The following is a 20,881-nucleotide window of genomic DNA, read 5'->3' as shown; positions in this document are numbered from 1 at the left end:
TCCATTGACAATTCATTATCACTAAACCAAGAAAGATAAATCATACATGGCCTAAGTTATGAATCAATAAACAATACCTAACTTATCATCCGTTACCTAACTCATCATCAATGAATTAAACCAATATACACGTGCTCATCCTTTTCCAAATCATAAATAAAAAATCAATCTCAAAAGTCTAGAAATAATAAAATTATTAATCAAACTTTCAACTTCACAGTTAGAGCCGTCAATATGGGTTAGATTCCCCAGATTGCCCCGCCCCACTCCGTCCTGCCACACAATTTAAGTGGGTTGTGTTGAAATTTTTTCAACCAAACTAAAGGCGGTTTCGCGGGCCTAGGCGGGTCAACCCGCGACGGGCCTAGAAAAAAATTATTTTTTTTACTTTATTGTGATATATGTATTTTTTTAATGAAATTTGTGAATTTTTTTATATTAATTACTTTATATAAAATTTACGCTTGTGAAATCAATAATTATAAATTTTATTAATATGTTTCTATTAATATTTATTTATGAAATGAATTTATAATTAATTATAATGATTTTTATTTTTATTTGTATTTATTTATTTTTATTTGTAGTGAGCCAACTCGTGAGCCGACCCGTCTAACTCGCAACCCGCCTTGGGTTGGGTTCGATTGAGGAATTTCATCCCATTGGGATAGTGAGCCGGCCTACCCCATCATGGATTGGTCCGTCTGACAACTCTATTCACATCTCTCAACAACAATGTTTACCTATAAGTTCTTTACGCACATATCAAACATGCACATACTTGATGAATCCAACAAATGAAATACAACTACTGGCAACTTATCCAACCTTTTCTAGTATTTATCTCATTTTCAATACAAGTGATCAAATAACATTCACTATTATATTGACAGTCATGCCTATTAACATCATCGATTATTATTATTATTTTAATTCAATATTTGTAAATCATCAACAACAATGAATACAGCATAATCTTAACCGGTGACGGCGGGTGCAAGAGGTGTAGTGGTAAATTCTTTTTATAACATTTTTAATATGTTTTGCTCAAAATTTTATATCGTAAGTTTATGGAATTGTGCTCAGTTTATGTTAATTAACACGTAATATTATATGAAAAACATGTGTATTCACATCGGTATGATACCTCTATTAGATATTTAGATTGATTGTTATCAGATTACAAACTTTTAGAATGAATTTGTAAATATATTATGCATGTTGTATATTTTTTTATGTACTAATATTGATTGCCATCAATAATTGTTTATCATATGTGTAATATTTTCTATACTAGTTTTTACGTGATTAACAGTATTTTTCATATATGTTCATTGTAATTTGTAAATAACAAAAAAATAATTCGTACTTCAAAATATGGTGTTTTGAAGGTAGTTCTTCTAATATTGTTTATGATAATTAATATTTATTCCGAGGGTTTCAATCTTTCCGAATATTCAGCTCCAACTATGGAACCTTCCTCCAATAATGAGTATATAAAATGCGTTATTATTTTATGTACTCGTTTCAATGCGTTATTATTTTATGTACTCGTTTCAATTTCTATATTTATATTTTGACAACTTATTATTATTATTATTTTTATAAATTCCGCCCCCAATACGATTTTTCTGACTCCGTCCATAATCTTAACTCAATTCTAAAATATGAAATATCAAAGGTTGCCTCATAATTATATTAAATTATAATTACAATGTAATTGATACTTTTTTTGTCATGAAATAAATCTAATTATCTTAAAATACTACGTCTGTTCGGCTGTTGACTGATATTTTTATTTAAATATGTAAAGAATATATAATATGAAAATTCATTAAATACTCATTATAGAAGATATTTGAAAGAACAAGATATAATATTAGAACGATAGTATTCATGGTATATGCGTCATGCGTGTGTGTACATATTGAGGTAATGGTGTATATATATTTGTAAAATGTGACCTGAATTTGCACAACACATACATACATTACCATGCTATAGGGGATTCCTTTTTGTAGTTTTCTGCCTCCCACATTAATTATTAATATATATATAGTAAGTCAAATGACTTAAATTTTTATTCGTGTGACTAATCAATTCATTTTATATTTTTAATAAAATTAATATTTTTAACATAAACACAATTTTTTACATTCTTCGTTCAAATGGAATATTAATAATTGATGTTATAAAATTGATCCAAGTTTCTGTGATATATGTCTAGATTTTCGTAAATAAACCCGCTGCTCATTTTCAGTTGTTAATTAATTAAACAGAAAAAGAAAAATAAATTAAACTCAATAAATTTCTCTGGCCGCGCTCCGTCTTTGAGGCTTCCCTTTTGTTTCGATCTTCGAAAATTAGGGTTTTTTTACTCGCCACCGTTGTTTTGCTCCAGAATCTTCGTCGGAATTTCAACCTATCTCTACATTTCTCAGTATTTTGATTCAAGTTTAGGGTGTGCAGATCTGTTGAGCTCGTTTTCTCTGTTTGTGGTTCACTTCTGTTGCTTTGGAGCTGGACACGTACAGGTGTATGTATCTGTATACTCGCGCGTAGACAACATGTTCTGGAAGCTCACAGCTCTTTCCGCGTCTTCTCCTGTGAGTCAGCAGAGCGATAATTTGATTTTGTGTTGGTATCTTTTTTTGTTTGGCTCGGATGTCGATTATGTACTATTTAATCATGGGGTTATTGAGATTTTCATGCTATTAACCGTGCTTCGTTGTTTAGGTTTGGTTGAAATTAGACTGGGATTCATTTAATTTGGTTTGAAGATGATCATGATGTTTTCATGGATTATGGATTTGTGTGTCATTGCTCATGTGTGTCATGGTTCACGTGTCGAGTATTGATATAGGAGAAATGATGAAGTGGTGAATTTGTTACTTTCGTTTTTTACCAATTCTTCATTAGCAATTTTCACCGCCTCACTTTGTCAAATCGGTCTTATGTTGATTACAGAGTTAATAAAGTAGAAACACGGAAATTTGTTAGTCGGAGAAACTCGTGTGAGGTGTTGATAGATGCTCTAGATCTCCTATTCTTTTGCTTCATATTACTAATACGGCATCAAAGAGTGAGTTAGAGCTTTGGATTGCGATTGTGCATTTTAAACTTTGCGGCTTGTGAATTATCGATTCAAGAAATACAAGGGCTTGGTGAAGATTACATCACCTATTGTATGCTTAATTGGATGTGCGTGTCTGAGGTATCAGCCGCTCTGTTTTTCTAACGGAATGTCAGCTCCTCTGTTCAGGTCGAGTCTGTGTTGGACAAGGAAAATTTCACATTGGAAGAGCTTTTGGATGAAGAAGAGATAATCCAAGAATGCAAAGCATCAAACAGCCGCCTCATAAATTTGTATACCTCTTCCCCTTGCTTGTTTCCATTGCAGGACCATGTTATACACAACTTATATACGGGCTTGTTTTTCTTGAATATCTTGACTCATTAATTTCCCATTTAACTTCAAAATTCTTTGGTTTAGTTTGAGAGATCGGGCACAGGTTGAACAGATGCTAAAATATATAGTAGAGGAGGCTGATGAGAATGCAGATAGCAGGCGTACTTTCAAGTATGTGAAATTTAAGCAAATGGATGTTAAAATTTATTGTGGTACTTCTCATATTTTATGAGAAACCCCTTACTCCTGTGATATTAATTAGAAAGTTGTAAAGTTGAAGTGTTAGAGCCCATCATATTTTTTTAATTAGTTTTCAAGACTTTTGGTTTTGTAATGTAGGTTTCCTTTCATTGCCTGTGAAATTTTTACATGTGAAGTTGATTCCATCTTGAAGACTTTGGTGGAGGAAGAGGAGGTGGATTATATCATTCAATAATTGAATTAAACACCACCATATGATGAACATGGTGCTCAATTTAAATCTGGTGGTTTAATGAAATTTTCTTTTATGCTGCAGCTTATGAATTTACTATTCTCTTTCTTGGAACCAAACCGTCCTCACCCTGCATTATTGGCAGGGTATTTTAGTAAGGTACCAGATTGATTGCTCTGCACGTGTGCAATAATTTTATTAGGTGTTTAATAATTTGGGTAATTACAGAAGTAACTCGCTTGATTAAATTTTTTGGGGGTGTTCCAGGTGGTGGTATGCCTCATGGTACGGAAGACCATTCCGCTGATGAATTATGTAAAGGTGAAACTAAATAGAACCTCAATGACTTTTTAAATGCATGACAATTCTAGTTTTTATTGCTGAACTTCCAAATTTGATGCTTCATCTTTTTGGGGTCGGGTAACTGCAGGGACAGTGTTTAAGTTGCATTTTATGTTCAATGCTGTGTCATAATTCCCAAACCTTGTTGGGATGCTATCCTTCTGAGCTAGAGTGAACTCTTTTCAGTCAATGTTTGTTGCAACTGTCTGAATTTGCTAAAACTTGAGCCTATTAATCTTGTTGGAATAATCTTTGAATAATTCTTTCTGCTAAAACTTTATCTTGTTACACCACCACCATTTGGGTGAAATGATATAAACCTCTTCCTCAGATATATGCATGGGTTCAAATCTATGTAAAACCAAAAGAATTCCCCACCCCACCCCATCCAACCCCAATGTTAGAAAAACTTATCTTGTAACTTGGTGCTTCAATTTGTTGCCACTGGCTATACTGATGAGTGAAATCTGTGTTGGTAGAAAAACTTATACTTTTTATCATTCCCTTGTATTGAACAAACTTTTTAATATCAATGAAAGTTTATGTACGCATTGATTTATGCAGCCTAAGTTTTATTTATCTAAATGCTGCAAGTTGAATTTTTTTGAGTTTTCTGTGAAAGTGACACGATACCATATACTTAATAAGGTGATGCTGCAAAAGCTTGAGAATGAGTACATTCTTATCAATTATTATACATGCTAACATTAAAAAGATGCTCATGCGGCTGATAACTTGCAGCTTTTTTTGTTTTATTTTTTTTCTTCGATCTGCTTTAAAAAATTATGCTGCAGTTGCCCTGTCTTGTGTCTAATGCTTATTGTTTGCAGGTTCACCAAGAAGTTTTTGAGCAGCTGGTTGATTTAATTGGTATCACATCCATCATGGAGGTATTTAGTAGTCTTATGGTTATACAACTATTTTATTGAATAATTTGTTTCTCCCAGTCCTTGTGTTAAAACTGGGCCTAGTGCCAGTTGTAATTTATTTCTAATTAACCTTTTATTATCAGGTTTTGGTACGGCTTGTTGGTACAGATGATCATCTCTACCCCAATTCTCTGGATGTGACGCAGTGGTTGGCTGATAGCAATTTATTGGAAATGGTTGTGGATAAACTGAACGCATCGGTAAGTTAAAGGAAGTGGCAATATATCTAGAAACTTGACAGGGAAAAATTACTGTTCATGTAGTCAACTAGTAATTATACATTGATCTAGTTTTTCTAGTTTCAATTGCTTATTGGAAGGTGGATTCATCCATGATATACTACTACTTGCAAAGTTTTATTTATTTATTTTATTACTTTTAGAGTGCTTTGTGTAGTCAACTATGTACTCAATGGGTAAACGGTATTGTTGGTTCCTTTTCAACTATATGTGAACAGTGAATCCTAATTTTAGCAGTTTCTAAGTTTACATTTCTAGCACATTCTGCTGTTAAATGTTTGGTTCAGTTTCTGTTATTTTGCTGATACATGATCATAGTTTGATGAAGTACAGTGTCTGATATGGGCATACCTGCTTGCTTGTAGAAAAATTATTACTCGCTTCCAATGATATTTGTGCTCTGTAATCTCCTTGAGAGAAGATTGAGGGATCACTCTATATAGTCCGGTTTTTGTGCCCACTATTCATGTTCTTGTAGTTTTGTTTTTGTTAAAAGTATATTTTGGTACAAACTAACAGGTTTGTTTTCTGCTAACTTGTGCCTTGCAATGTCAAAGTGCTTGTATCATGTGTTCCGCCATATCCGTGATAACTTAATTTGAAATTTAAAAGTAGTATGATTAGGCAAGTTTTTAGCATTTATGACTTTTACTCCAAAATTATATATTTGTGTTATTTGAGCTTTGTAATTCTCTGATTGCTCATTTGATGACTTTGTTATTTGTTATGTACGTGCTATCTGAAACTTAGAGAGTTCTTTAATCCTCCAGAATACTCCTGAAGTCCATGCCAATGCAGCAGAAACATTATGTGCTATAACCAGAAATGCGCCATCACCTTTGTCCATTAAACTATCCAGTCCAAGGTTTGCACAACTCAACTTTGTGTTTCGTTCAATTTTGGGATCATATTTTTATAGTTATATTACTGTAAGGAATAATGTTAATTTACTTCTTTTTGTGTGTTTTCTTTACAGTTTTGTTGCAAGGATCTTTTCTCACGCACTTGAAGACTCACATTCAAAATCCGCACTTGTCCACTCCCTATCTGTCTGTATCTCTTTGTTGGATCCAAAGAGATCAATTCCGTCTCCAGTAATGTACTTTTTCAGAAGTCAACAAGTGTATGAGTCGCCGATACATGTTAACCAAGATACTGTTGGTGCAATGCTTCCGAAACTTGGTGAGTTTGATAAAATGTTGATTTCCCCTTGTTAATTTTAGCATGCTATGCAGTTGGTGGCTTTCTACCATCTTCAGTTATTTTGTTTTGCATACTTACATATGGGATGTTAAAACAAACCAGAAAAGAGATCAGTGAATTGACAATAATTAATTATAATTTTTGGTATGTGTGTCATGATCTTGGATTATTTCTTTGGCGTACATGAATCAAGTTATCGAGTGATGGAGTCAGTGTTTATGGATTCTTAATGTTTAGCTGATTATTTTGAATTATCCACACGATAAATACTTGGTTGGTGGAGGTTTTTGGTGTTTTATCATATGATTATTTATATTAAAGACAAATTCAATACAGGAAGATACACATACGGAGAACTACTAGCAAAATTTTCAACTTAAAAAGTCGCCAGATATCGGCTGATGCCTTGATTCTGTAGCTTGTGAATTCATTCAAGCTATTTGTAATTATCAACCAATGACTGTTGTAAGAATTTGGTTGTTTTATGTGAAGGGGAGCTGTTGATCCTTTTGAATGTTTCATCTGACGAGAAGATTTTACCCACAACATATGGTGAATTGAGGCCTCCTTTAGGAAAATATCGTCTGAAGGTTAGTTGAAATGCTATTGTGATTTGTTTCTCCTAACACCCTCAAAATGTTTTCATGCTTCTGAAATTGTTGGTTGCTAGTAGGAGTTGATGAAGTATCAATGCATAAAAACTATGTCATGGTAGAAATGTACCGTGAAACAAAGGAGCCTTGTCTAACTGACAAGACTGTACAGTTGATTTTTTTTGGAATATGTTGCAATTTTGCTCTCAAAGTTTTGTTTTAGCTCAGTTCTCTTCCTACTAATTAAGTCAGCCACAGTGCATGGGCAGCTGTACATTTGCCAGTATCATGCCACTAATGCCATGCAAATATTTTATTTTGTATTTTTATTTCGAAAATATTTTAGCCAACAATTTGTGTCATTGTTCTTGAATATAGGTTGTTGAATTCTTAGCTGTGCTTCTGAAAACTGGCAACGAAGTCGCAGAGAAGGAGTTGGTCAGCTCAGGGGCAATTCGGAGAGTCCTGGATCTCTTTTTTGAGTACGCATTCTTTTATAAAATACTTCATACATTTTGACTAGCACATACAATTGGTAGTCTGCGAGGAAGGATATAATTTTGTATTTAGATGAACTTGGAAGTGTTATCAATTTATTTTTCTTGTGAAGGTACCCGTACAACAATGCTTTGCATCATCATGTGGAGAGCATTGTATATTGTTGCTTGGAAAGCAAAAATAGTGCCATTCTCGATCATCTTTTCCTTGAGTGCAATTTAGTTGGAAAAATTCTTCAAATAGAAAAACGTCCTATGCTTTCTGGTGATGTTAATCAGGTAATTTTTTAAGACATACTTATCAAAGTTTTTGAGTTCATGTATCTTGTGCCAATCTTCTCCGCCTTGTGGGTGGAAACAGTTGCTTTGTGTTTTGAGGGCTAGAAAAGTGACTCCATAGTTATGTGCTTGCTGAAATAATTGACATGTTTCAAGCATTTTATATTCTACTAAAACTTTGATTCAAGTATTGCTGTACATTATTATCCTGGTTACTTCTAATCTTTTCAGCTTGCTAATAGGTCTGTCATGTATCCCAAATTGTTTCTGATTCAAACTTATCAATTAAATGCAGCAAACTTTGCCAGCTTCTGCAAGGCCTGCTCCTAGAGCAGGTTACTTTGGACATTTGACACGGATATCAAATAAATTAACTCAGTTGGGAAACAATGACACTCGCATCCAAAAGAAGCTTCAGGTGGTGTCTGGCTTGAGTCTATCTTAATCTTAAATGAAAAAATTTCAATGTGTCTTGTCTCATGCAATCAGTTTTGCTCTTTTCAGGAGAATAGAGAGTGGATTGAGTGGCATTCCACTGTCTTACAAGAGCGTAATATGGTTGAGAATGTTTATCGATGGGCTTGTGGGTATGTCACCTCTCTCGCCCTTGCTGTAGCCTGTAGCAAGCACTTTCATGATCACAATAAGTAGAACTTCTACAAGTTATATACTTTATTAGTGTGCCTGTGAAGCAATATTATCTCCTTGTTGCTTGCTGAATTCTGTCCTAGTCTTGCTAGTCTCTGGTTCTTGAAAATGTCTATTTCTTTCCACGTTTGTAGGCGGCCCACAGCACTGCAAGACAGGACCAGGGATAGTGATGAGGAAGATGTTCATGATAGGGATTATGATGTTGCTGCTCTTGCAAATAATTTAAGCCAAGCATTCAGATATACCATGTATGACAATGATGATGCTCAGGTAAACATAAGCTGGACAAATGAGGATAAAAATGTTTCAAAGCTTCTGCCGACCATTTACTGATTTACAGCAGTGAGATTATTTGAAATCTATTTTATGGATTTTCTCTCTTGGTTGCAGGGTCATGGAGCACTAGAACGTGACGATGAGGTAACGTTGAACCCAATTTACTTAGCTATTTTGGAGAATGAAAATAAAGTCAGCATGGCAAGAAGTGATACCCAAGGAAAACTAGTTGTATCCTTAATGTTTTCCCTGTGAATTGAATTCTCTACTCTTGATATTTCAAATGTTGATTAAAATGCAGGATGTCTACTTTGATGACGAATCGGCTGAAGTTGTGATTTCATCCCTGAGGTTGGGTGATGAGCAAGGGAGGTGTGTTCCTATTCTCATTAAATATAAGCTCTATGGATAGCAAGATTTCTGGTGGTTATGCAAATGACGGGGAACAAAGAAAAATATAGGAAGATCAGAAGATGATCGGAAAATAACAAACCAATATTTATTGCGGGATGCCTTTTATTTTCTTTTTTGGAGGCCTGGTTCATTTTTGTTTGATGTGTTTGTTTTTTCTTCACAACAGTTTGTTCACAAATTCCAACTGGTTTGCATTTCAAGACGAAAGAGCTGGTGAAGACTCACCAATAGGTTCCGACATGATGGATGATATTAACCTGAATGGAACAGCAATTAATGGTAACAGCAGTAGCGACGATGAGGTAGTGGTTGGGGAGGACGAGGATTTAACTGAGAGCAAGGTTTCTGCCAATGATTCTTCCAGTTCTGAAGCAAACGTGTTTAATGGATACAATGCCATACATTCTACCGATGGAAGTAACTTGGTTTCCCAAAGCAAGAAAATGGACTCCCACAACAACTTGGGCATCTTTCAATTCGAAACACCAAATAAAAACGATCCATTTGGAGATAGGCCATCACCTGAATCAGTAGCCTGTGGTGAAGCATCTGGTTTTCAAGTTGGGGGACCTAGTGTGAACCCATTTAATGATTCAAGTGACATTAACACCAATCTTGTAGTGAAATTGAGCACCTCGCCTCTCAGTCCCACTTCAAGTGGTGACTCTGTACCTAATGGATCACCCAGTTCTGCATCTTCCTCTGATGGTTCAACTAAATCCGATTCAAGTCAGAAACGTGCTGTCCCCTCTTTATTTGAGGAGGATGTCGAATTTGTGGGAGTTGAACCAGAGGGTACCGAAAAGGCAATGGAACAGGCTCTCAAGGAAGGGATTGTAGGGGAAGCCGGGCCGTTGAAATGGAATCTGTCTCCAAAGAAATCAGAGAAGGAAAATCCGGACGATGGTGGCACAGTGCTGAATGAATTCAACGACGCTAACTATTGGAGAGTGGAGCAGGAGCTCACAGTGTTAGAGTAGATATTATATATCTCACTTATTTTCATCCTTGAACAGAGGTTGCACTGATCCACTGTCTATGGCAGGCTGCGCATCAAACATTTGTACAGTATATTTTCGTTTCGACTGGGATTGATCCGATCGATCGGACCATAGGCTTACATAATCTGTTCACGTTTATGTTTACCAGGGTTTTCTTTTTCAGTTTTGTCAAAAGATTTTGTGGGTTCGTCCAATCCATTCTCATTGGATAGTTTATTACTATTTTAATCATACTCGAGAAAAATGTGAATCCCAGTTGTGTAACAGTAGAACTTCCGGTTCTGACCCTGTGGATTTGTTTATGGCTGCGTGTTCAGCACAATTCTTTGTTGGTTTAAGACCAAATAATGCGTCCATTGTGATGGTTTATTTTTAACAATGTAACAGTATTTTGCTGTAATAATTAGATGCTGAATATGTATTAATTATTATATATTCATTCGTGTGGAAATGTTTTGATATTTACAGTTGACTGATTCATCATGTTAATAATTTTAAAAAGATATGGGGATTCGGGGGAAAATGGGAAATGATAGTTTGACGGAACACTATTTTTTTTTTTTTTTGTAAAAAATAAAATTTTCCCCCAATTTTTGACTAGCTTATTCGGGTAGTGTTTGAGAGAGCTTCTCTAAGAAGAGCTTCTTAGTTTTTTTTCAAATTTTGTGAAAAAAAATCGAGAAATGTTTTCTAAAAGCTCTCTCAAACAAACACTAACTTAGGAGAGAGATTGTGTGAAGCAGTTGATTGAAATTGAATCCGAGCAAGTTTCGAAATCCTAATCTGCCATCAATTTTTTTTTTTTCAACAAAGGGCCGGACTTGATATGTAAGTTGAACTTACTGAAGGATCAGCCGGGATTCACCGGGATTCATAATTTATAACTAGTAATCGGGAACATGCGTTGCGTGCTTATGCAATATGTTTTTTTATATAAAAAAAAATAGAGAACAATTTTGAAAAGTTTTTTTTTAAAAATAAACAAATAAATTTTATAAACGTGACATTTTTGTAAATAAATAGTTATCAATGGACAAAATAAAATGGTATTTTGATAATTAAATATATACTAAAAAATAAAATAAAGAGAAGTTGGTCATACCAACATTCCAATCCCCCTCTCAAAAAAAAAAAAAAAAAACAGTTCACTCCCTAACTTTAATAAAATAGAATAGATATTAACAATGAGAGTAGGCGAAATGACCCAACAATTGAAATATGGGAATATGATGATTTTCGTAGAAGTTAAGGTTTTGTTTGAATATGTACTCTAAAAATATTTTTAGTATTTTAAAACTTATAAGTGCAAAAAACTTAAAGTATCTGTTTGGATAAAACTTTTAATGTTTTTGAAAAATATTTTTTAAAAAAATTGTTCTCTAAGTATAGTTTTTAAAGAACACATTAGATGTATTTTTAGAATGGAACTATGGAAGACAAAGATAAACATCATTATTTTTGTGATGTTAAAATGTTTTTATAGAATAATTGTCCAAACACATATTTATTCTAAAACAACTTTTAAAACATTTTATAAAAAAAATTTAAAAAACACTTTTATAAAAACATTTTATAAGTATATATCCAAACATATCCTAAAACTATTTAGGCTCCTAAAATATTATTGCACTTTCCGATGTAGAAATTGAAAATAAAATGGGGAAAGAAATGCTTGTTTTTAAGAATTTGTCGAAGACCGTGGATAAATTATTTGACGGAGTGCTCATTCTATTTATTTTTTTGTATTGATTTTGCAATTTTGATACATATTTTGAACTAATATATTAAATATTATAAACAAAAAAATTCATCCGATCAAGCTTGAGAAATTGTTATCGTGACATTTATTTATTATGTTGATATTATTACCACCTAATTTTATTTTGATATTTATTGGATGAGTTGTTTCGATATTATATTTATCTAGGTGACACAAAAATAATATTCATTCTTAATATAAATTTAAGATTTTTTTCTTCAAGAAAATACAAATTTATTCTTCTAGAGCAATTTATTTGTAATACAATGCAATATTGCATGAATATTGTCATTAGATTCAAAAATCCGAATACTCTCAAACATATCATTTTTTCATCAATAATCGAATGATCTTTTGGATCTTTAATCCATCTATGTTGCATTACATTGAAAATATAATTCGAGTAGTCGCCAATTTCGTCCACAAATTATGTATCATGCTTGATAGACATATTTAACTTACTTCATATACGATTTAGTAATTTTTTATGTCACATCTGTCAATATAGATATCAATTCATTTGAGTCTTTATATGAATTATTATTCATTTAAAAGGATGAAACCTTAAGTGATCTTCTGGATATTTTAATAAATCCGTATTAGATTATGAAAAAAATATTATTTTGAGTATATATCAATTATCTCCTCAAAATTTATATCATTACAATCTATAAAATCTTTTAATGTATTTCAGGTACGATGTTTTATAAATAAGGATATGAGACATCGATGTACATTTAGTACAATAGTCGATTAAAAACCTAATATTTTTATTTTAGTGCATATACAAATATTTGTTTACAATACTTGAAACATGAAATTTTCAAATATCTATACCGATATTTTACAATCTATATTTCACTTTTAGTGATATAAAAGTCTTCATCTTTGAGGAATTAATATACACATGACCAAATATATAAACTATGTTTATTTACTTCAGAGGCACATCAATCAGGTGACATTAAGTATTAATCTATCTTTATTCACTCATGTTTTTAAATAATCGAAATTGATAATAAATATATTATTCTATACAAATCTTGACGTACACATATTTTTCCACACAATGTAAAATCTTCTATGACACAACCCTTTACTTATAGAGATTCGTCGTCACATGACTCACACATATACGAATGAGAGTAGAGATGAAAACACCGATGGTTTATCTAATTAATTGAATAGTCATAATTACGTTACAACTTACAATATTATCAGACGAAACGTCAAAAGAATAAAATAAGGAAGGGTAATGCTACATGTACACAGTGTTACACGTTGGGTTATATGTTGCGCTTGAAATTACAAAAATATCCCTAATGTATTTTGAAAAGATTTTTTTCAAATCAAGTGGAAGAATAATTTTGTAATTTTATGTGTACTGTGTAACCCAACGTGTAACTCAATATGTACATGTAGCATTTCCCAATAAGGAAAACGTAGTCATGTTTCTTCCATTAAAATTTCTCTAGGGTACAAGATGTTTTATACAATTGTCATCATTCAACAAATAACTATTTCTAATTCAAACAAAATCAATTTTTATCATGAACATTGCAGGGACCCGTCCCGGACCACCTACTAAAAAGTGTAATATGAGTATATGACATGTAATTAACTTAAGATAAACGTAAATAGTTAAACAACAGAAAACTAAAATATCACAACCCAATCGTACTGACTGTAAATAATCAAATGTTATACAACCAAATCCAAAACAGTATGAGAGTCCAAACTGATACAAGAAAAGCACCACTCCTCGAAGAGCTGCACTACTGTCTCAACGATCACTTTCATTGGGTCCGTCCAACCTAATGTCTGCCCCGTAAAATGAGGTGTCCAAGACAAAAACCGAAGACATTAGAAATGAAAGCGCAATATAAAAGTATGAGTATACATATGCTATGAGTGTGTGAATGCAAATGTATAGGATATCGTAAATATCTCAGTCAAACTCTGTTCAGTCAAGAGGCATCATGGTATGTAGAAGAAATATGCGTCGCACTCGCACTCGCACCAGAAGGTGGATCCCACACCAGAACAATCTGTGTATATAGGTGACCTAACTCAGTACAAATGAGTCCAACCACCCACTCAAGAAAAAAGAGGAGCCACCTCACTACAGGCTATATAAGGATACATGCTCAATATAAAAATGTATACATCATAATAGTCGTGACATCATATATACACATAAAACATGTCAGATAAAATGAAACACATATAACATGTATATTCAACCAGGATCTCTAGCTTGGATAGCACTTTCGTACTACTGACAAGCAACCTAGCAGAATTGGATAAAAAATCCAAGACTATAATTAGGTGAATATCATATAACTTATACCTTACTAAAATCCTAAACTAATCTAATAGTTATTCCCAAAAGCTACAAATTAAGAGTCTAGACTTATATTTGCAGTACCAATCGCAAGTGAGAAACATGCTCGTCCGCATCACGCGAATACACCAGAATGTCGTCAACGAAAACCACGACAAACTTATCCAAAAACTCCCTGAAGAAATGGTTCATCAGATCCATAAATATATCCGGCGTATTAGTCAAACCGAAAGGCATCACTAGAAACTCGTAATGCCCATAGCGAGTACGGAATGCAGTCTTGGCTATGTCCTGTTCTCGGACTCTCATCTGATGATACCCAGATCTCAAGTCAATCTTGGAGTAAAGCGAAGTACCCTGCAGCTGATCAAACAAATCATCAATACGAGGCAAAGGATACTTGTTCTTTACAGTAACTCGGTTCAGCTGCCGATAGTCAATGCACAACCGCATAGACCCATCCTTCTTCTTCACAAAGAGAGCAGGAGCTCCCCAAGGAGATACACTAGGACAAATGTACCCCTTGTTCAAAAGATCCTGTAACTGATTCTTCAACTCTCGCATCTCTGACGGAGCCAGACGATGCGGTGCTCGAGAAATAGGCGAAGTGCCCGGCATCAACTCTATGCCAAACTCGACTTTCCTAGCAGGAGAAAAATCCGGAATCTCATCTGGAAATACATCTGGGAATTCATTCACAACCGGAATACTCTCTATCCCAACGCTCTCAGCGGACAAATCAACTGCATAGATGAGGTAACCTTCCCCGCCAGACTCTAGAGCTCGACAGGCTCTCAAAGCTGAAACTAACGGCATCGGAGGTCGCGCTCCCTCACCATAGAAAAACCAGCTATCCCATCCGGATGAAAGCGTACTAATCTCTGATAGCAGTCCACTGAAGCTCGATAGGTAGTCAACATGTCTATCCCAAAAATACAATCAAAGTCATCCATCGCAAGAACCATGAGATTCACTATCAGAATGTTCCCTTCGAACTCTAAAGGCAACCCATCATTTGACGCTTAGCCAAAGCAGATTGACCCGTCGGAGTAGAAACAGAAACCACTACGTCTAGTACAATGCATGGTAACTTATGCCTCTTAACAAAACGTGCAAAAATGAAGGAATGAGATGCACCAGTGTCAATGAGTACAAGAGCAGGTATACCATATAAAAGAAATGTACCTGCGAAGACCTTCTCATTCTCCTCCACTGCCTGATCATGCCTCAAGACAAACACCTGGCTAGAAGTCCGCGGCTTCAAATGAGAACTCCCAGCAGACTGCCCCTGTGACCTCTGCTGAATGGTAGCTTGAGAACCCGATCCTGAACCTGAACCTGAACCCTCCCCCAGCTAATGGACAATCCCTTTGGAGATGACCAACCTCTCCACATCGGAAACATGCTCCAGAAGCTCTACGACATTTGTCTGACGGATGGTTCTTCCCACAATGGTCGCATTTCTCCTTCTTCCCAAAACAAACAACACCACCGGAACCAGAGGAAGAAGAAGTAGATCCGGACTTCTTAAAAGACTGAGCACTAGGACCCAAAGAACTCGCAGGCCTAGACTGAGAGAAAGACCTGTTACGCCGAATGCTATCCTCCGCCTGGTGACAACGGCTCACCAAACCCTCGTAGATCATATCATCACCGACCGCCACACGGTCATGAATCTCCGGGTTAAGACCCTGAAGGAACAGATTGTACTTCATCTCAGAGCTGTCAGCAATATTGGGGCAATATGATAACAGATCGAAGAACTTCTGCTGATACTCGTCAATCGTCATAGATCCCTGACGTAAACTCAGTACGGCTTCTGAAAAGCTGTGCGGAACTCGGCCCAAGTAGCAACTCCTCTCGCCGCAATGAACGGTGCAGAAGTGAACCTCCACCACTTACAGGATCGCCCATCCAGAAGATAACCAAGAGTCTCCATCTTCTGCTCCTCAGTACAGTGAAATGTCTGGAAACAAGTCTCCATGCGATCTAGCCAGTTCTCCGCATCCTCCGGAGTCTCGCCTCCAACCAAGGGCTTAGGACTCATCTGTAAGAACCGGCGCACACTGAAACGGTTCTCATCGTGACGACGATGATGGCGTTCTTGATGACGCTCCCGATCACCATCGCCCCAACGTCCACCTCCACTACCATGGCTGCTGTAGTGACCCGCACCGTGATCACCTACTAATCAGAAGCTTAAGAATGCATTTAACTTAATTAAATAAATCAGAATTTAAACAGCGGAAAACTTAAACAACAATAAAATATTGTTTACAACAATATCGAATAAACCAGTGTATTAACCCAAATACATCAGAAAAAAATCCTAGACAATAACCCTGCTGGTCATCCATCATCTAAGCTCTCCTGTAACCACCCGCATCGTCCAACCGCAGACCTGCCCCATGGAATAGGGTGTCCAAATACAACAAAGTACGGGATGTGAGCATGATAAGTTCAGTATGAGAGTATGAGTATACGGTGTTATGTGTGCTTGTATGCAAGTGAACTGGGTACCAATACTCTCAGGTAAAGAAACAAGCTCAAAGACCAGGCCTAGGGTATATAGCACGCTGCGCTGTCGCATCAGGAGGTGGCTCATATACCCAGTGGATAATGGTGACCTGATACTAGTACATGTGTCCAACCATCACGGTGACCTGATACAAGACTTACGTATCCAACCATCCACAAACTCGTAGGGTGAGTGTCCTACTACAGGATACCTCTAAGGTAAAAGCTCAATATGCTCATGTATGCATCATACAGTCATGACATGCTGTATATAAAGGCATATAAAACATGCAATCACATAATCCATGCAAACACATAATACATGCATACTCAATCTGGATATCTCGAATAATACTTCCGTATCTCATAACCTAGGCAAGCTAGACCAGCGCTATGTCCAAGCCTATAATCCGCACTACAATGCAAAGTACTCATGCATTATAATCTTATTCTAAAAGCCTTAACTACGCTATAGCATACTCCCTATTTACTATAAGAAGCCAGAGCTATACCTGCGTCCGTCGTCAGCCCGCTGATGACGAGTGCCCCAGAACTTGGGCACCGTTTCGTCGCAACCCCGGAGCACCTGGCCAACCTCCGGACCAAGCCTAGGAAGGCTGGAAACACCCCAAAACCCCTAGAATACACTAAAGACAGAGAGAGAAAAGATGATTTGGTGTGAAAAATGAGGCTCTCGGATGTCCTATTTATAGGCTAAGTTCAGACGGTCCGAACTGGGTTCGGACGGTCCGAACTACCACTTGTCCGAGCCTTTAAGACATCTATCTCTGCTGAGTTCGGACGGTCCAAACTCGGGTTCGGAGGGCCCAAACTGTTCGGAGGGCCCGAACTGGTCCGTGTGCTCCGAACTGTTTTGGTCCTTCCGAAGTCATTTTTGGACCCCCGGGACCTACCCCACCATTTTCGGACATTTCGGATCTGATTTTCCACTTATTTTCACCAAATAAGGACTCCTTAAACATGTTTTGACACTTTTAAAATTATATGTCATTTTTTAGCATGTTTAAAGTCACTTAATATTGTAAAATGGAACCGGGCTACTACAGCTGCTCTGATACCATAAATGTAGTGACCCTTATCGAGATCACCTACTAATCAGAAACTTAGGCATACAATTAATTTAATTAAAACAATAAGCCAGAATTAAACTGCGGAAGCAATAACAATATACAATTCCAATAAAAGGAATCTGCAAATAGCCAAATAGTTTATACAACCAAATCAAATACTGTATCAACCAATACAATAAAATAAAACCCTAGGCGAAGCTCCAGCTGGCCATCCTCTGTCTAGCCCCTTTTGGATCCACCCGCCTCATCCAATCGCAAACCTGCCCCATGGAATAGGGTGTCCAGATACACAAAGTACGAGACGTGAGCATAAAATGCTCAGTACGAGAGTATGAGTATACATGCATGCAAGTGTACCTCCTACTGACTAGAGGCCAAGAATCGGATAACATAGACAGACCGGGCCCTGGTATGTAGCATGTTGTGCCATCGCTTCAGGAGGTGGCTCACATACCGAAAACCAGTGGATACTCCGGACCCAAATCGATGGAAGTTCATCCACTAACAGGATAGGGTAAAACCCTACTAACAGACATCTCAAAAGAGATAGCTCAATATGCAAATGTATGCAGCATATAATCATGTAATATAAATCATGCAGTCACATAATACATGCATACTCAGTCAGGATATCTCGAACAATACTTTCATACCTCAAATACTAGGCAAGCTCTACCAGCTCTAGGTCCACGCCTATAGTCCGCACTACACTTTCAAATGATACTAATATTATTATAGTGCTCTAAAAGCCTTAACTAAGCTATTTCATACTCCTAAATATTTTTAAGAAGCAAAATCTATACCTGCGTTCGTCGTCAGCCCGTTGTTGTCGCTTGCCTCAAAACTAGGCCACAGCTCCGCTACAACGCCTGGATCGCTACGCCACTTCCGGATTCCCAATGGGACGCCTAGAATTACCTAGATCTAAGCTAAAAGACTAAGGAATCGAGAGAAGAGAGGTGATTGGTGCATCTGAAACTGAGGCTCGGCACCTCTATTTATAGACACGGAACGTCCGTTCCTCAATGTTGCGTCCATTCGTCCGACGATCGTTGCGTCCGTTCCCCATCGTTGCTTCCGATGTCCCATCAAGTGCGTAAGCAATGACGCATTCTGATGGCACGAACGTTGCGTCCGTTCCGCCTGACCCTCCGGATAATTTCTGATCATTCTGGGTCTATTTTCGGACTCCGCTTAATCCATTAAGAGTTCCCTTTATCATATTTAACTTAAACTAACATGATAAATTAGATTGATTAACACTTAATCACTAATTTTGGGTACGGGCTACTACAGATCATCCAAATCTCAGATATGACAATCCTGCAATGAACCAGCCTGCACCTCAAGTGCATCCGAATAATCAAGTATATAGGCCGCCATATCCTCCACAACAGCAGCATCCTCAAATTCTAGTGTCTGGTGAGTTTTTAGAAAATATAGTTAAGGATCTTGCAACTAATACTCTGAATTTTCAGCAGAAAATGAGAGCAAGTATCCAAAACTTGAACACTCGGGTGAGGCAGTTGGCAACCGCAATCAACAAGTTGGAAGTACAATATTCTAACAGTTTACCATCTTAGACAGTGCCAAATCCAAAAGAGAATGTAAGTGTGATAAATGTGTTTTATATACATATTTTTGTGATGTTTCATTATTGTGTTGCATGCATTTATGTGTTTTGTTGTTGTTTTTAATTAGTTTAAGTATATTTCATGCATTAGTCTGCATAATGTCTCTCCTGGTTTGTTTTATAGGAAAATTCAAGAAAATCAAAGATTTGCACAGAATTGTTCTCGCTCGAGCGCATGTTGTGCTCGCTTGAGCGAGAAAGGCGGGATCAAAATTTCTCGGGACAGAAGTGTGCTCGCTCGAGCGCATATTGTTGCCGCTCGAGCGAGACACACATAAAAAAATTTTAATTTTGGAAACTTTTGCTCAAGATGGACACTATCTTTTGGGGATATTTGGACATTTAAATACCATTTTTTTCATCAGATTGAGGGTTTCGAACGCAGTATATAAGAAAGGGGCGGCTACTACACGTTTGGAAGAGAAGATTTCTCTGTTCTTCTTTCTTTTCTTCTTTTTATTGTCAATTCATGATTAAAAACTTGTTTTGAATAATGATTTTGTTTATGGAGTATTCTTTCTTTTCAATCAAGGTCACGTGATTGTGCCGGACAAATTTATGTAGAAAACTTGGATGTTTGTTTGAGATTTTTTAGATTTGATTTGATTTTATTGATTGTTAGATTTATTTTTGTATTGTAAATAGCCTGATCAACTGTTTGCTTACATGTTAATTGATTCCAAGTCGAAAGAGGAGGAATTGATTTTGATCACTCTAATAATTGACATATGGTAAAACCGACTAGAAATAGTATTCGATTTCAGTGTGCGGTTTTAGGTGCGAACTGAATTTTCACAAATATTTAATGCAATCAAATTCGATTAGAATTATGAAAATTTAATCTGTCAATATTTGAATAGGTTTAATTGTTCTAGAAATAGATTTTTAAACAATTTGGAAAATTCCCGTAATTTAAGATTAAATCTGAGTCCTGAATCGTTTACTTGTTACATGATTTTTCTGATACCTGCGTGTGTCCTTGATCGAGATTTTTTCATATTTGAATTTAATCCGATTTTCTTGCTGCGTTTTAGTTAATTTAATTTTATTTGCAAAATTATTTAATAGTTTAAAATATGAAATTGCTCTTATTCACTAGTCTAGATTAAGTAAAAATAAATATATTTTGGTAGTTAAAAAATAACAGTCCATGTGGGTTCGACATCTGATTTTTATTCATTATCTATAACTTGACCTGGTGCGCTTGCCAGTAGATTTTAATCAAACCGATTTTAGCGATCAAGTTTTTGGCACCGTTGCCGGGGACTGTT

General features: G+C 35.9%; 1 protein-coding gene across 1 annotated transcript; it reads left to right on the top strand.

Moving 5' to 3' along the window:
* Positions 1–2,240: 2,240 nt before the first annotated feature.
* LOC140883915 (uncharacterized) lies at positions 2,241–10,697 on the top strand. Its single transcript, XM_073290538.1, has 19 exons — positions 2,241–2,606; positions 3,263–3,366; positions 3,494–3,580; positions 3,749–3,824; positions 3,927–4,001; positions 4,110–4,163; positions 5,015–5,074; positions 5,197–5,313; positions 6,123–6,217; positions 6,329–6,534; positions 7,048–7,145; positions 7,527–7,630; positions 7,759–7,924; positions 8,220–8,342; positions 8,429–8,511; positions 8,707–8,845; positions 8,966–8,995; positions 9,153–9,223; positions 9,432–10,697. The coding sequence occupies exons 1-19, from the start codon at positions 2,568–2,570 to the stop codon at positions 10,243–10,245; spliced, it is 2,541 nt and encodes an 846-aa protein (XP_073146639.1). The 5' UTR covers positions 2,241–2,567; the 3' UTR covers positions 10,246–10,697.
* The last annotated feature ends 10,184 nt before the right edge of the window (positions 10,698–20,881 follow it).

Source organism: Henckelia pumila, chromosome 2 (genome assembly GCF_033568475.1).
Source record: "Henckelia pumila isolate YLH828 chromosome 2, ASM3356847v2, whole genome shotgun sequence".
Classification (NCBI taxonomy): Eukaryota; Viridiplantae; Streptophyta; class Magnoliopsida; order Lamiales; family Gesneriaceae; genus Henckelia; species Henckelia pumila.
This window is presented reverse-complemented; position numbering and strand designations above follow the sequence as displayed.

Coding starts and splice junctions, on each gene's coding strand:
- LOC140883915 (XM_073290538.1), top strand. CDS start 2,568: ATGTTCTGGAAGCTCACAGCTCTTTCCGCGTCTTCTCCT. Junction 3,581..3,748: donor GATAGCAGGCGTACTTTCAA/GTATGTGAAATT, acceptor TTTGTAATGTAG/GTTTCCTTTCATTGCCTGTG. Junction 8,343..8,428: donor GCATCCAAAAGAAGCTTCAG/GTGGTGTCTGGC, acceptor TGCTCTTTTCAG/GAGAATAGAGAGTGGATTGA.